This window comes from Orussus abietinus, unplaced genomic scaffold (genome assembly GCF_000612105.2).
Source record: "Orussus abietinus isolate OABI.00-Male unplaced genomic scaffold, Oabi_2.0 scaffold157, whole genome shotgun sequence".
Classification (NCBI taxonomy): Eukaryota; Metazoa; Arthropoda; class Insecta; order Hymenoptera; family Orussidae; genus Orussus; species Orussus abietinus.
Genome location: NW_019394318.1, coordinates 155,975 through 172,865, shown reverse-complemented (window position 1 = coordinate 172,865; position 16,891 = coordinate 155,975). Strand labels below are relative to the sequence as shown.

The 16,891-nt window shown below is 43.6% G+C and overlaps 1 protein-coding gene across 1 annotated transcript; it reads left to right on the top strand.

Annotated features, from left to right (window-relative positions):
• Positions 1 to 1,073: 1,073 nt before the first annotated feature.
• On the top strand, positions 1,074 to 6,189 carry LOC105702671. The gene is made up of 15 exons (XM_012430393.1): positions 1,074 to 1,107; positions 1,759 to 1,822; positions 1,910 to 2,015; positions 2,088 to 2,186; positions 2,353 to 2,536; positions 2,920 to 3,106; positions 3,170 to 3,258; positions 3,334 to 3,607; positions 3,707 to 3,788; positions 3,868 to 4,020; positions 4,097 to 4,292; positions 4,456 to 5,007; positions 5,177 to 5,808; positions 5,891 to 5,998; positions 6,058 to 6,189. The coding sequence occupies exons 1-15, from the start codon at positions 1,074 to 1,076 to the stop codon at positions 6,187 to 6,189; spliced, it is 2,892 nt and encodes a 963-aa protein (XP_012285816.1).
• The last annotated feature ends 10,702 nt before the right edge of the window (positions 6,190 to 16,891 follow it).

The following is a 16,891-nucleotide window of genomic DNA, read 5'->3' as shown; positions in this document are numbered from 1 at the left end:
GTATTATTAAATGTAACAAAGCCAATCGATGTGCAAAATTTCATCGGTATTAGCTAATATTGATTAATTATTCGATATCAAAGATAATTCCAACGATATATGTTAATAAGGTGCACATGGAACGTTTATTCTGCACGAGTCGACATTCTTTAGCGAAGGAATGTTCGCGAGAAAAGTTCCGCTTTAATGTTTAAGATTTCATTACGTTACTTATTCTGATTTATATCACTTGGAAGCATATAATGGCAAATGTATAAATTTAGCAAGTTATTGTTATCTTACCTTTTTTTTGTTGCAATGGTTTTCGGCCCAGAAATTTGAAATTAAGATCGCACCTAATCTTGATTTGCAGCCTCTGAAATACTCTTCAGACCCGCAACATTATATTTGCTCTCGAAGAGATTCAGGACCGTGTATACAAAAAATGTCAATTGATTCCTTCAGGGTTCCGGTTATAAAAAAGCAAATTTTAATGAATTGTAATAAATTCGGTGGGAAACACCAGCGGGTAAACAGCGTTTTGCATTATACAATATCATGCATTATTCAACAGTAATATTTCCAGCAGTGATCAATTGATATTCTTGACCAAGAGTTTTAAATAAATTCTGGCGACATCAAGGAGAATTTCAGATTTGCATGTAATGATCTAGGAACGCGAATATCTAGATTTTTCGTAGTTCTAACTTTAAGAGTACATTTGAATGGAATGGTGATGGAAGCCGGAGTTTTAATAAAAATGTTACACCTGGATTAGTGTTAATTTGAGTTAAGTTGTACCGTATTTTAAGTAAGCGTATTCTTCATGGACGACCCGTCGATAAACGTGAAAATAAAGTCTTTTCGATCGGCCATTCTGACGCAATCGGTCGTTAAAGTTGCGAGATGGGAAGACCGGTGGGACTCGCGTCCCTAGCGCCATTCCTGGCGCATACGGGGAGTAGTTCGCGCGTTCGCCGCAAGACAGCGTCATCACGGGCAATCTTCTCCAGGCGAGGCGCCCAGTGGCGGTCTTTGCAAATAACTCCGAAGAGCCATTGGGACCGGCTTCGGGGGTTTCTCGAAAATCTGCCATGGCGCAGAACAATCTACTGCAAGGATACAGCTGTAAGTGACTTTTTTGCCCCGAAAATTGGCGGCGCACTTTCGGTCAGCTTTACCGGCCGCTCCGCTGGCAGTCTTTCCGGTAAAATGAACTCTGAATATGGCGGCTTTCGTTTATTTATTCGACAAGGAAAGGGAAAAAATCCGAGAGCTGAATATTGCCCTCGTGGTTTGTTTGCGGGAAAGGGGCGAGAGTTTCCTCTGACAAGGAAACCCCAAAATTCTGGCCCCCGGCGTTTCTTTAACCCCGCGATTTCCGGACCCTCGCGGCCGCAACTATCGGTTCTCCGTAATGGCCGCGGAAAATCTAGAGAATTTTCGGCAAACCGTCCACTTCGTTTTGACGTCTGAGGATGCGTAGTGGAGAACGTTTTGACGTTCGAGGAATTTGCAAAACATGTTGATCCACTTAAAATCAGTAATGGGGTGGATGAGACCAAGTTCGCGGGATGCTTGATTTCGAGGTAAATGATGGAAAATGTTTATAACAAGTAACAAATGTTAAAATCAGGGTTAAACTTGGAACTTCAAAAATTCAGATCATTTCGTGTATTCCTTTTTATCAGGTTTTTCTTTTTGTGCCACGATTTGGAATACACGTGAATATCAGAAGAAGTCATTAATATATTTTTACAATGATATATTTCTTTTTAGGGGAAACTCAGTACGAGGATTCGCAGGCACAGTTGCCCAGGTCCATTCAGGATGAGGTGATTAGGTGAGAAATTTTCAAGCTTCGGATATTTTCCAGATGCCAAATATTGGAGTACAGGTATTTCTCAATATCTGGGATTTCTTTAATTAGCGTTTACGAGGTGTACGTTAAAGAAGAGACCATTGGACCAGATGGAAGGAGCGAGGTGTCCGTGGTTTCCGGAATACCTGGATCTAATGAGCACCAGTTAATACAGGTGACTAACGAATGCATTTGTGCGGAAATAATTTCAAACTTACAAATGTGTTAATAAATTATTATGCCGCAGGCGGATTGTCTGGATTTAGACGCTGCAATCGATTCCGAAGTGATCAATATCGACGGCACGGTAACAAAACTTCTTGGGAAAGATTCCTTGAAATATAAGGTTAATTTTATACTATAACTGTTCCGAAGGATCTTCGTTTAAATGCATATATTTTTATTTTATGAATTTATTAACGATCTCATTTCAATATCAATATGCCTATGCAACGTATTACCGTATTTGCATTTTATTTAACGAGAAATAAGACCTTTTCTTTTTTCTAAAGATTTTAGAGCAAAGCGTTACTACCCCTGATGATAGCGTGGTCGTTTACTCTCATCCTGTAGCTGAAGGACCTTCTTCAACAACTCCTCGTTTAATAGACAAGGATGATCCTAGATCAAGACTTCACTTCGTGAAGTACTTGAAGCGGGATGGCAAGACTTTGAAAATATGGGAATGTGGCATCTGTGAGTTCCCCAAAATTTCTCCAAACATCGTTTTTCATTTAATATTCCACTAGTCTTCCAGTCGTACACAGAAAGAAATGTTGGATATGACAATTAGACAATGCTTCTATTTCGATTAATATTTCCACGTGTAAGTACAGAATATATTTCATTTTCAGAATTCATACTCAGAATGAAATATGTAAGTTTTTGAATATACCCGAATGTTTGCACTTTCATGAAATTAAGGGGAATGGAAAATTTTTAACTGTACATTTTTTTTATCTCAATGCATGTATAGAATAATTAGTATTAATGGTATGGGATTGCATGACAATTTTCAAGGGTTTCATATATCTCGATTGAAACGTTTATTAAACCATTACTTTTCCTTCTTCGATCAGGCTCAAAGGAATTCAGACATCAGTACACCTTGATGAGGCACCTGCCGACCCATACCGACGAAAGGAATTTCAAATGCGAAGCTTGCGGCAAAGCTTTCAGACAACTCTCAACGCTAAGCCAACACAAAGCGATCCACAGTGATGCTCGGCCTTACGTGTGCGAGTTTTGCAAGAAAACATTCAACCGGTTAGCAGCTAATTCCTAATTATCAACTTCCTCTAAAAAGCCTCTTAAAAGCTTAAATTTCAGGGTATCCACATTGATATCGCATCGTAAAACGCATTCGGAGCACAAACCTCACAAGTGTCACCTGTGTGGCAAGGGATTTCACCAGAAAGGTACGAATCACCAAAACGTATTAAAGTGCAGTTTTACTATTAAGAGTTTACAAAAGGAAGTCCATCTCATTCCAGGGAACCTGCGGAACCACGTCTTCACGCACACCAACGAAAGGCCCTACAAATGTGAATTGTGTGGCAAGGGGTTTAACCAGATGTCGAATTTGGTGTGTCACAAGGTGAAGGCACATGCTCACGCAGAGAAGATGCAATACGTGTGTGGAATCTGCGGAAAAGAATTTCCCCGAAGGTTTTCCTTAAGGTCTCACGAGGAGTACAAGCACGGGATCAAGTATCGCCAAACTGCAGGCGCGCAGTCGACGTTGAACGAGCCAACGATCATGCGGAAGTTAGTGATAGTTCTCTCCACGGATATCCCTAGTATCGAAATGCCGTAACTAAAGAAGCCGTCGAAATTCTGGACCATAACAATGCTTATTCCCAGCAGCAAAAACGTCAGGATCGTTCATTTACCAGACGGAGAACAGGAAACGATGACCGAGGTCAGTGATAAGGATCCCATGGGATCGGTGAGTGGATTAGAATGGAGATGTAGAAAACGCACGTTTCGAAATGCCGTGCAGTCTTTATGGTGTTTTCTAATTGAAGGGAGACTACATGGAAAGCGTTTTGGTGGACAGGATTGAGACGAAGGCGCTGGAAAACGCGATTCTTCAGGGCCACACCCCGTTTGCCCTTTTCAAGCCAGCTAAGGGGATTCCGGTGCTGGTGAAGGTGTCGCCGACCGCAGGCCAGAAACACGTGATAACGATTTCCCTCGGACTTGGATTTCGGATCTTTGTGTCCGCCTCCTCGCTAACGAGATCCTTCTATGCAGGTCTTGACGCCCGCGACGGCAGAGGATCTCAGGATTGCTGGGAAAATGACTTTGAGTCCAACTTTGAATGGGGACGGGGATGGAATGAAGGCAGTGCAAATTAAGGTCCCAGTGGTGGCAACGGTGACCCAGAAGATTGAGCCTGATGGAAAAGTCAGCTTCCTCGTGGAGGCTCCTGGACCCGATCAGGAGCAAGGTGAACATCCTTAAATTCTTGGTCGGTCCAAAAGCGAATCTCCAGTCCTATCCGATTTCGCCTGGATTGATCTGCGACCACTGTTGATGTATTTTCCAGGAATTCCATTATTATTCAATGCTCTGATGTTGATATCGTTTAACGAGCTTCCACGTTTTTCCAGAGAGTCTGGTAGCGCCTCTGGATCCGCAATTCCCCTTCGAGGAACCCATAAGAAGTGATCCTGAGAGACTCAACCAGTCGATCCAGACCCCGGCTCCGGAAGACTGCAACGAGCTTTTGGAACTGGCAGCTCAAGGTGGGATCCAATTTGTCAGAGCGACGGAAGATGGTCGCTACGAGGTGATGACCAACAGCGAAGCCAGAGACTTGATGGCGCAGAACTCCCACGATGTCACGATTTTGAACAGCGAAGAGGCCAACGCCATCAACGTCGTCGGAATTCGTGGGAATGTTCATGACGAAGTCATGGGGAACACCGGCAACGAGATCATGGTTTTGGATTCTGAGTCGAATCAGAAGTCGATCGCCATGGATAGGATTGAGATTTTGGAAGACAAGGACATTAGGATCCTGGACTCCAAGACTTTGGATGATCGCTACGTGGACGGGATCACGTATCTCTCCCAGTCCAAGATCGATGACCTCATCCTGGGTCCCAAATCCCTCGGCATGGATCCTGGGGTTTCCGTGATGGAACATGATGACGATGTTGGTGGGTCCCACGCTTATAGCTTAAATGTTAAGTTTTCTACAAGATTCAGAATGATTGAAAGTACATTTGGATGTCCTAGCAGTGTTCTTTAAGATCTTCCTTTTATAGTAAAATTTAAAATGATATCAAATTAGAAGATTAATTAAATAACATGATCATTATACCCCAGGAATTGGACCCTGCCACCAGAATTTGGCCAACATCTTGAACCACAGACCGGAAATGCCGAACATGGCTGCGAACGCTCCCACGACCATGACTTCTTTACTGAGCAAAAGTCAGTCCTCGATTTCGATTTTGAACGAGAGTTTACCCTTCTTCAAGAACAGCCACATTTTGAGCGAGGACATGAACATCCTCGCGGATGTCGGGTGTCCAATGGACCAGCAATCAGTAGTAGATTACGAGTCGAGGATGAAGTTAACCGAGTTCGACGACGGCGAATGCGACACCGGACTAATCCCTATCAGCCAATCGGAGGTCAAAATTTTAGGGTCTTGGAATAAGAACTTCAAGATACTGGGAAGCAACGAAAAGAACCAGCAAAAGTCCTTCCTCGAGATCGGAGAAGTGAAGATACTCGGCCCGAAGAATTCTGAGATGACGCCGCAGTACCAGGACCTCAAGTTTTTGGGAAATTACGAGCAGTTTTTGCGAAACACCGGACACAATGGGTTCGTCAACTCCGGAGGTGGCGAGACAAGGAAAGAGGTGAAAATTCTGGGGAAGAAACTGGAAACTGCAATTCTCTCCACCGACGACGGCAACGTCGTGAAGGTATTCGACGAAATAAAGAAACTGGTAAGCAAGAATTTTTTTTTATACACCCCAAATTTTCATAGTCTGTCGAATTAATTTCAAAACGCGGCGCCACCTTTTTCAGACGACTCCTGGGAGTGATTCTCGAAATTCCTGCGAGACGGTCGTTCACGAATCGTCCGAGGAAGAAAGATCGAACTCCGAGCGCGCCAGTCGGGACTTTTTACTCCAAGTAAAGGAAGAGCCTCGCGACATTTACTATCAGCTATACTAAAGCGGTATTTTCTTTAGGCGTGCAGTCCGGAGCAGGACTTCCTGAATTTCGGTAATCGGTTAACCGACCGACACACGAGTCCCGGGAATTTCCAGAGGTCCCACAAAGACAGCGATTTCGTCATGACCGGGCTCCCGGATTTGGACTGAAGACTTTTTTTTTTACACCAATTACCTTAGCTTTAATTTCTGCCACTTTCGAGAAGAGGAGAGAAACGCATGGAGTGAACGAGGAGTGCCTACTTGTCTACGTGTACGTTTTCGATTGGATTTCCAAACTTAAATGCATTTTCAAAGTGAAACGCGTTCCTTATTTCCGCCATTACGCGTTTCGCAAGCAAGACTTTAAGCGTCGTTCTTTTCCGAGTAGGACATGCTAGGAGAAATCGTAACCAGGAGAAATTACCATTTCGAAAAGCTCGCGTGATAACAAGACGTCCTCGCGCCCGCTTAGTATCGGTTTCAAGTAAACATTCCCTCATTTCCCATTTCGACAATTGTACAAAGGCTGGAATTAGTTTCCCTCGCCTGTTCTCTGAATCGAGTTCCTCGAAGACGCGGAGGGTCTCGAGAGGGAGATGGGGAATTTATTAAATCGGCATCGATCGCAAAACTGGAAATGTTTGTCGTATTGACTCGCACTCTCGAGTATAGATGTCCCTTCCTCTCCCTTCCCGGCTTCCTCGAATTAGGTTGGGCCGCGTTAGGTTAGGTTAGGTCGGCCTCTTCTGGGGGCGAAACAAAAGGTGTCGCGGAAGATTTTTGCGCGGCGGGAGAAGGAGAGAAAGACGGAATGAGGAATGGCCGATGGAACGTTGCGAGTGTGTCTGGGAGGGAAGAAGAGAGGAGCGAGAGAGGGAGCAAAGGAGTGAGAGGGGTGAAAGCCAGAGGTGCCTCTTCTTGCGTTCCACTGGGGAGATCGAATTTGCGAAATGGGACTGCACGAGGGTTGAATTTCTAAGGGGATAATTCGAGGTACCTCCTCCCCGGAAAAGAGGAACTCGCCTTCGAATCCGCCGAATCGGGAATTGATCGATAACCAGTCGATGCGAGAGACGCGGCTCTTTTTGGATGTTGTCGAAATTTCTTTTTCCTTATTTCCGAAGTTTTGCCGCCTCGGGCTACCCGAAAGAGGTAAACGGGCGGAGAAGGAGGGACATTGATGGATCCGATATCGGGAAGCGTCGAGAAATTTATCTGGGACATGATTTCTGTCGTTCCCTCGTAAAAGAGAATAATGTTTCTTTCGGAGGTATTCGAGATGTATAACGAATGGACTAATAAATTTGTATACATACGAACCCATCGCCTCGATGTCTGATTTTCTTCAAAACTTGAGTGAACTCGCGTAAACCAGAAGGAGCGTTCTTTTTTGGCGCGTCTTCGAGCCGCCATCTTGCTTTTTCCTCGGCGACCCTCGGCTCCTGGAGGAGTGCAGAATCATTATTTATAAACTCGTCGTTTACAGGACAGGACTTATTTATAGATCGCAGGCAGGTCGTGAAATTAAGACAGCCTCCAGGCGGTGTAAAAAGCGACGGGCGATGGCGGCGGGTTTTAAATAAATTATCCCGAGTTAAAAGCCTCTTCGCACTTCTTCTTCCTTGGATTATCCGTGAAAACCGAGAAGGCGGGTTTCGCCTTCTCGGAGTTATTCCCGCCAGGACGAATCTCTCGCCCCTTTCCTGTACTTCTTTCCGCCCCCTCCCTCCCCAATCCCATCCACCCTTAGCCGAGCTCTCGGTTGCCTCTGCTTTGCATCGAATTATTTACAAAATGTATCCACCCGCCGAGGGCGACATCTACTTAGGGGAACGCCGCCAGAGGGCGGCACATCTCGGGAACAATGCCATCGAGGGCGACTCAAAGGACGAGAATCGTAATCCTCCACCTTCCACGGTTATTTCCTTTCGCGGTATTCCACTCTTGCGGAATCCTCTTATCAACCAGAAACTAAGTGTGAAGCGTTAAATGAAAATCTTTTCATTTAACTCTCCGACTTAATTTGGTTCCATTTTTAATGCGCTAATCAGCACGCCAAACTCGCATGCAACGAACTGTACACGAAGTAGATGCTTAAAAAACCACGAAGTACATTTATATATTTTTATATATTTACACACACATGTCAGGCATTATTGTTTCATGTGGAAATAAGTGGGAATCTTCTATATGCTCGGGAAGGGAAAATAGAAGGAACACGAAGAACGATCGGCCATTGAATGACGTAGTTCGTCAGCCATATTTATACATTTACACACATATGGCACGCATTATTAAGTGTTTTATGTGGACAGTGCGAATCTTCCAGATGCTCGAGAAAGGGAAATATAATAGAAGGAACGCGAAGGACGATCGGCCATCGAATGACGTAGGTGGTCGGCGATATTTAGCCGTGCGTGCGACAGTGTTGCTAGTTTTGTCGACTAGGGTTAAGGCGCGGTTGCCGTCCCCCGTGACAGCGAGCTATCGAGTGGTCAAGATGGATGCCGGGTCCGGCATTCAATTTTTCCCCTAGGCGATGTTACCTGCCGGCAGGAAATGTACGCCACGTCGATAAATCACCGCACTTTTGGGTACTCGAGGGTACTTTGCTACTTTTTCCTGTTTTTTTTTTATATTTTTTTGCTTCGCAAATGGTCGAACATTTTCGTTGGAAATAAATAAATAGAGGCTGTAACGTCGTCATGGCTACTGGCTGGAAAGGGTAGTTTCAAAATGGCCGCCGCGCCGTCCAACTTCGGTCTGTTTTTTCACATTTTTCGAGGGGAATCTCATATTTGCCTCGGGATTTGGCACTGAAATTCGCTTAAAGGCTGGAGCTTCTTGGTAACGGTTCGGCTATTAGGCAGGGAGTCTCGGTGGCCATCTTGATTTCCATTTCCTCCAATCCAGCGACCGCTTCTTCCGCGATTCGGCAGCGCGTTCAGCTGACCGTACAGTTTCTTGCCGTCCGAACCCGGAAAAGCGTTTTTCCTCCTGACGAAGCTAACTGTTTCCCAGGAAATTCGCAGCTCTGATTTTCCCCCAGGTCGGCCTGGTACATCAGCTACCACTTGGCGCGAACATCCCTGGTTTTACTAGGCCCGACTCTACATGCTCCTCTTGTAATCGTAACGACTACCCCAGCTAACGGGTGGTTTAATAAAAGCCTCTCTTAACCCAAGGAAAAAAATTCCCTACCGACCCTTCTCTTTGAATTAACATTGAGCAGAAGAATGGGCGACTAATTACCGTGCTCCCCCATTAAACAAAAAAATACGACGATGCATTTCCCTGGTTCCTTTAAGTTACAGAAATTCCTCGGCGAAGAAATTGAAACACTATTTGGAGCGGGGAATTCCTTGCGAGGAGAAATCGCGGGGGAACGAAATTGCATCCCTTAGGCGATTCGACGCGAGTCCTTGTAGAAGACACCCGGTACATCACGGCGATTCCTTGCCGGGATCGTCTTTACGAGGCGGGCGAAAAAAATGTATAACCTCAAGATGGAATTGAATTCTCTGCCGGCGTCAAGTGAATACTGATTACTGTACTTTAAAACGTCCCTAGACGTGAGCGGCCACTTTGGGTTTAGGATTTTTATTTCGCCAAGTTACCGTGCTGCTCCTAAAAAAATCAAGCGCAGTTAAAAGCGAACTTTAACTTAAACTGTTAACCAGAGAATTTCTCTGAATAATATCTACGTCTCGTTTTATCACTGCCTAGCATAATCTAATTTCATTCGTCAATAAACATCTCTTGTGTATTAACTTTGACGGCTTTTGTAATTTTACGTCCAGAATTTTTACTTCGTTTGGGAGTCGTAAAATTCCTGAAAAATTCAGTAAAGTTGTATAATAACTGAAAAAATTGAGCGCAGTTAAAACCGAAGATTAAGTGAAACTGTTAACCCGAGAATTTCTCATACCGATATCTCCGTCTCGTTTTATCACTACCTGGCATGATCTAACCTCATTCGTTAATAAACATATCTCATGTATTAATTTTGACGGCTTTTGTAATTTTACGTCCAGAATTTTTACTTCGTTTAGTAATCGTAAAACTCCTGAAAAATTCAGTAAAGTCGTAAAATACCTGAAAAAATCGAGCGCAGTTAAAAGCGAACTTTAATTAAAACTATTAACCCGAGAGTTTCTCTCAATGATATATACGTTTTATCACTGCCTAGAATAATCTAACCTCATTCGTTAATGAACGTATTTCGTGTATTCACTTTAATGTCTTTGGTAATTTTTACTTCGTTAAGTAGCCGTACAAAATCTTGAATAATTCGGGAAAATCGTAAAATTATAATAAAAAAGTAATCGGGCGCAGTTAAAAATGAACGTTGACTAAAACTATTAGCGCGAGAATTTCTTTCGATGACATCTCGCTTTATCATTGACGATATCAAACATCGTTTGTTAATAAAGACCTGGGTCTGCAGTCTTTTGTGTATTTGAAGTTACTAGATGGTCAGGTTGGATATTTTGTGTCATTGACCCTGTTTTTGCGAAATTAGCTCTGTCTGTCGGGCGATGCGATAAAAACGTTTAGGTTTAATGGAGCAATATATTTCGCGTATGGCCAACGGCTATGAAGTCAGACGAGCCTGGCAAGGCTCAGGAAAATTAATTAACGAATCACTTTGTTCATTAACTAATTGGTAATTAGACGAGGGTAGGATCTCTAGTTTGGACGCTTTACGTTCAGAAACAACCCTCACCTCCCTCCTCGTTGTTGCCAACTTCAACCTGTCGAATTTTTTTCTAAGTTTATGAATATCCTGAAATATATTCAGAGATAAGAAATTCTGATCTTCGCAGATAACAGCGCGATCGTTGCTATTGTTAAGGGGCTATATGCAGTTGTACGGGAAATTCAAGAATTCTTTTTCATAACTAAAATGCATTTTTTAATCGAAAACAGAGCGTGATTTCATAATACAATTATTGAACTTAATATGTAATTTTTCTTTCTTAAGATATATTTAAAAATTGGCGAAGTACAGCAATTCTCTGAAACAGTTCCTTTTTTTTTGCGGTGACCACGATATCTCAAAAAGTATTTCACCGATCGGCTTCGAATTTTTAGGGCTCATTCTACACACGGAGGACTGCTTAATGAACGAAGGATTCTTTTTTTTTTTTTTTCTATGAAAACTTGCTGTAGTATTAAGCAAAAACGAAAATCTTATAAGACGAAAAAAGTGACTTTTCGGTAAAACCACTGCGATTTTGGTAAAAATCGAAAATTCGAAAAATCCCATGTGTAGAATGAGCCCTAAAAATTTGAAGCCGATCGGTGAAATACTTTTTGAGATATCGTGGTCATGGCAAAAAAAATACTTTTTCGGAGAATTGCTGTACCTCGCCAATTTTTTAATATATTAAAAAAGAATGATATATTAAATGATATATTCAATGATTGTACTATGAAATCATGCTCTGCTTTCGATTAAAAAGTGCATTTTAGTTAAGAAACAAAATTCTAAAATTTCACCTATGACAATTGCATATAACCCCTTAATACGAAAATCAGCTGGCAAGGACTGGGCAAGATGGCGTTTAATTAGAATACCGTTACACGACACGGGAGTTTAACTAACTCATAAATTAATCAGGATAACCCCCTGGTGGGAGCATACCGACAGATGGTAAGTTTAATAACTCAAATTAAATTAGATTAAGAAGGGGTGCCAACCTACGGGCCGGCGCGGCGAGAAGTCTCGGGAATTTTGAATATCACGACGAAATTTTCCGCCATGTTCAGCCATCTGTGCCCCCAACACATAATACATATGTAATAAATTACTCTTCCATTTCTCGTAAAGTCGAGGTGGAAAAAAATAGAATCCCCGTTTCCGAAGAATATTTCTAGCTGCGCGGAAACCTCCCCCCCATTAAGATTCCATTACAGCAGAAAATAAATTCCAGGATTTGTCAAGAATTGAACGATCCGTTGATTTTGTCCTCTAACAGTTCAATGTTTTCCCCTTTCGCGGCACTTTTTCAACCCTGAGAGGAAAAGCAAAGCCAGGGCGCTTTTTTGTTCAATTTTCATTACGCTTTGTGCGCGAGGAATTTTACAGGGCACCGGCGAGTGCCATTTAAACTCGAATTCCACCTGCCACTGGTTCAAACAACATAAAAAAGGTCGATTGTCAGAATAACGTGATCTCAATTAGAAAATACCACGAATCGGCGCTTTTCGATAATTACATTCCTGACGGTTCATTATCGCTGCTTTGTCTGCATACTTTTCTGCTTGTCGTATGCAGGGCGGGATAATTATTTTACAGTAATAAAAAACGTGGAAAAAGTTGAGGAAAAGTGGAGATAACAAGAAGGAAGAAACGCTTGAGAGGACTTCGTCGAAGGGAAAATAGCGGATAACGCGAATTCATCTTATGATGTTTGGGAACTGGCGAAATGAAAAACGCTCACGTGATGAGATAATGCAACGTAAATTGTGTAAAAATCACTTAGGGGGAGATATCAACGATTCTATCATATAGTCGAAAATTCACGCGTAAAACGTCATCGGCTGTTGTTTTTTCGCGGGTTGTATAATCACGGGAACAAGAGTGTATTCACGGTCGGTTCGACTCCATCGCTACTTTGGGGTATCATCGTCCAATGTGCAACACGGCTGTCCAACCATATCAATCACATCAGCAACTGAGCAACTCACAATCCCAAGTCCTGAACGCACCTCGGCTTCCCCCAAAAACCTCCACCCCGATTCAACAATGGCAACCCCATGGTATTATTGCAGAGTACCCATACGAACGTGATGTACACATCTAGACCCCATCGGCAATCCACTTTATCCGCAGCTGGATTCAAGTGTATCACGCCCGTCTGACTTACGCATCGCACGCGATTCGATGTATCGATCCTTCTCTACATTTCCGCCCTCCACCCCCCGTGAGAGCGAGAGAGACGATAAATGAAATTGACCGTAAGTGCCGACCGTTAAATTTAGACGAGTTTGCGTCGGGCCCCGGACGTGTTTGCCACGGCACTGACTGATGGACCTCCCAGTGACGAGTCGCATCTCCATCCGGATCAAAGGGTCGCTATCACTGGATTTCGAAGATGACACGAGGGGATACTGCGTTAACGCGATAAAACCGCTTCGCTCTTTTCCACGGGTCAAAGTAGGACGATCGAGTGAAATAGACATTTGCACGTTATGTCTGATAAGAAGTATTTTTATACAACTTAGAATCACGTTAGAAGCGTTAACGTTATCACCGGATTTCGAAGATGACACGAGAGGATACTGCGTTAACGCGATAAAACCGTTTCGCTCTTTTCCACGGGTCAAAGTAGGACGATCGAGTGAAATAGGCATCTGCACGTTATGTCTGATAAGAAATATTTTTATACACTTTAGAATCGCGTTAGAAGCGTTAACGCTATCACCGGATTTCGAAGATGATACGAGAGGATACCGCGTTAACGCGATAAAACCGCTTCGCTCTTTTCCATGAGTCAAAGTAGGACGATCGAGCAGAATAGGTTTCTGCACTTATGTCTGATAAGAAATATTTTTAAACAATTTAGAATCGTGTCCAAAGCATTTACGCTGTTATCGGATTTTGAAGATAATACGAGAAGATACCGTGTTAACGCGATAAGACTGCATCGCTCTTTTCCACGAGTCAAAGTAGGATGATCGAGCAGAATAGGTTTCTGCACATTATGTCTGATAAGAAATATTTTTAAACAATTTAGAATCGTGTCCATAGCATTAACGCTGTTATCGGATTTTGAAGATATTACGAGAGGATACCGCGTTAACGCGATAAGACTGCATCGCTCTTTTCCACGGGTCAAAGTAGGACGATCGAGTGAAATAGGCATCTGCACGTTATGTCTCATAAGAAATATTTGTATACACTTTAGAATCGCGTTAGAAGCGTTAACGCTATCACCAGATTTCGAAGATGATACGAGAAAATACCGCATTAACGCGATAAGACCACATCGCTCTTTTCCATGAGTCAAAGTAGGACGATCGAACAGAATAGATTTCTGCACATTATGTCTGATAAGAAATATTTTTATACAATGTAGAATTGCGTTAGATTAGAAGAAATATTTTTATACAATTTAGAATTGTGTCCAAAGCATTAACGCTGTTATCGGATTTCGATGATACAAGAGGATACCGCGTTAACGCGATAAGTCTGTTTCGTTCTTTTCCGTGTACCACTGGAGTGATCGAACAGGACAGGCTCTTACACAGTGACCGACAAGATGTCTAATAAAAAATATTCGCAAACATTGAAAAATCACGTTAAAAATGATAACGCTCCCCGGTAAGGACGAGACACCGGAACACCACGTATTCGGTCTTTTCGCCTTTCCCGTCCATCGGCATTATGTCCCCCGAAATAGACCAGCTCGCCACAATGTCGGCAGTTCTGAAAAGAATTAGGAAAATTCGGAGGAGCAGGGCGCGAAATAAACGAGAGAGTGTCGGCCGAGGGGGTCGGAGGGGGGGCTGCTTGGTACCCGGAGCGCATCAGATAAATTTTCAATCGGGCAAATTCTGAAAGGCGGTCTTCGCTCGTTCGGGCAGGAAGAACTTTAAAAATCGATGCGAGGAGCGTGGGGGGTCGAGTCGGGGGCACGACCCCCTGCGAGGGAACCGAGTGGGTTAGGGGGGAGTCTTGGAGGCCCCGCAGGAGTATTCAAACGGCACCCAGGATCGGTTTATCCGTAAGATGGCTTATTGGACTAGCAGGACGGATGCGAGGAATAGCGGTGGGGAGGTATCTGCACTTCGCGGCATAAGTGCGTCCTTCTCGCACTCGTTATCGAGGTGGGAAGAGCGAGAGAGACCATGGTCTCTCGGCGGGGAGAGCCCGAGGTGGACCGAGGCGCCGGTGGGGGAATCGCTTCAGGGACCGCTGCGGTTCGGAAGGGGAACGGCGAGTTTGATCTTCTACGAGATCGGTTTACATGGATGCTCGTTCGGTCCGAAAAGTAGGAAAAGTGGAGGGAACTCGGGAGACTCGTATAGACATCTTGTACACTCGTGTGCACCTCGCACCAACGGCCACACCGTTAAAAATATCCCCCCAGTTTGTACACCTTTGATATCGACGTACTAAACTTACAAATCTCGCGACTTAAGAGTGAACGACTACGCTAACAATATTTAGAATCTCATAACTCGATATAGTCTGGTTAAATTGTCTTGGAAAATGAATACCGTACCACATTTAGAATGTATAAACGCAATGTCACAAAACTCGTGCACCGTGTTTGCAACTAAACCCCCGAAAAATCTGTCACAAAGTTCCAGCATTCTTTTCGACAGGGCAGAATACGAAGGAGATAGGAGGTTTCTAAATTCCCAGTTTCACGCATTTCCGACTTGTTTAATTAATTAAATTAAGCGTATATTTAATTTCCCCGTAAATACCATCTCGCTGTACCTACCGGTCTATACCCCGAGGGAGAGGTTCACTGAGCCGAAGAAATATTTTCTTTATTCCGAGAATAATCACTTGGGTCAAATAAATTAGATGCAAAGTTTCCTCGGAGCTGTGGGAATTTGTTTGAGGGTACTCGAGTCAAATAATCTCCGAATGAACAAAATATTCCTTGGCAAAATATTTCTTTGGTACAATTTAGTTTTGTTCTCAGTGCACGTATACCGTAATTATACCGAGTGAGAGAAGCGTTCAATCGAAGTCTTTTTCTTCGTCCCGGGAATTATCCCGGGGAAATAAGACTGCTTAATCGAAATAACGTGGCACATAGGACAGGGGGTTGATTTAAGACCCCTGCAGGCCTCCTCGTCTCTCCCATTCTGCGAGTTTGGGGGAAAGAGACTGCACGGTCTCCTGACGAGGGGTTGTGGGTGGCGCATGAGGCGGTCTGGTAAAGGGATCCTTTTAGCAGGGGTGGTTTCGGGAAGAGGGGTGCGAGGGGGTGGCCGAGGTAGGCGGGGATGGAGTCTTGGGCTCGTATTTGGAACGCGGTGCACGTCGACGCTAAAACGCCCCCATGATTCAATTCGCACTACCCCTGGCCTCCTGCACCCCGTCCCCCGTGCCACCCTAACCTCACCTCCACCAACTGCCTTCCGGCACACACCCTTTATTCGTGAAGACATTCCGAACTGTACTGTGTCAACTCGCTACTTACTACAATTCTCTGACTTCTCACCCTTTCCCGGGGCACGCCACCCTTTCACGCTTCACCTGCATTCTACTCGCCAGCCACTTTGGGGGTGCGTCACGTGACCGAACGGTAACGAGGGGAAGCGTCTTGTCACTATTTTGGGAATGAATCGCCAACAAGGAATCATAAAAGGGAAATTAGGGAAATAAGGGAGATTAAATCCGAGGATTATGAATTCCATCTATGATTATTGATGAATATGAAAGTGGCCTAAATCATTTTTTATTTCTCACGAGAAAAGGTAACGTTTTGTCACTATTTTGGGAACGAATCGTCAATAAGGAAGCATAAAAAGGAAATTAGGGAAATAAGGGAGATTAAATCCAAGGATTATGAATTTCACCTATGATTATTGATGCATATGAAAGTCACCTAAATAATTTCTTATTTCTCGCGAAACTAATTTCACAATGTCGTAATTTAGGCCTATGTAACGCAAATGTGGGAGAAATTCATTTTAGTTTTTTCATTTAGAACGTCTGAATAATTACTGGCAGAATTAGAGGTTTGTATTATTCATTTTTAGGGAATTAAGGCTAGTCGGTGTATGGGAATCGTGGAAAGGGTGTTTCTAATCGTCCATGGGGGATGACTTTGGAAAACGTGGGAGTTTCGACATCCCGTCACTATTTCTCTCCTCTTTACACTTTCGGCCTGCATCGCGT

Excerpts from the sequence above, each read along its gene's own strand:
- LOC105702671 (XM_012430393.1), top strand. The coding sequence starts at position 1,074 with ATGGCGCAGAACAATCTACTGCAAGGATACAGCT. Across the intron at positions 4,293-4,455 it reads TGGACCCGATCAGGAGCAAG|AGAGTCTGGTAGCGCCTCTG; the intron begins GTGAACATCCTT and ends ACGTTTTTCCAG. Across the intron at positions 5,809-5,890 it reads TCGACGAAATAAAGAAACTG|ACGACTCCTGGGAGTGATTC; the intron begins GTAAGCAAGAAT and ends CACCTTTTTCAG.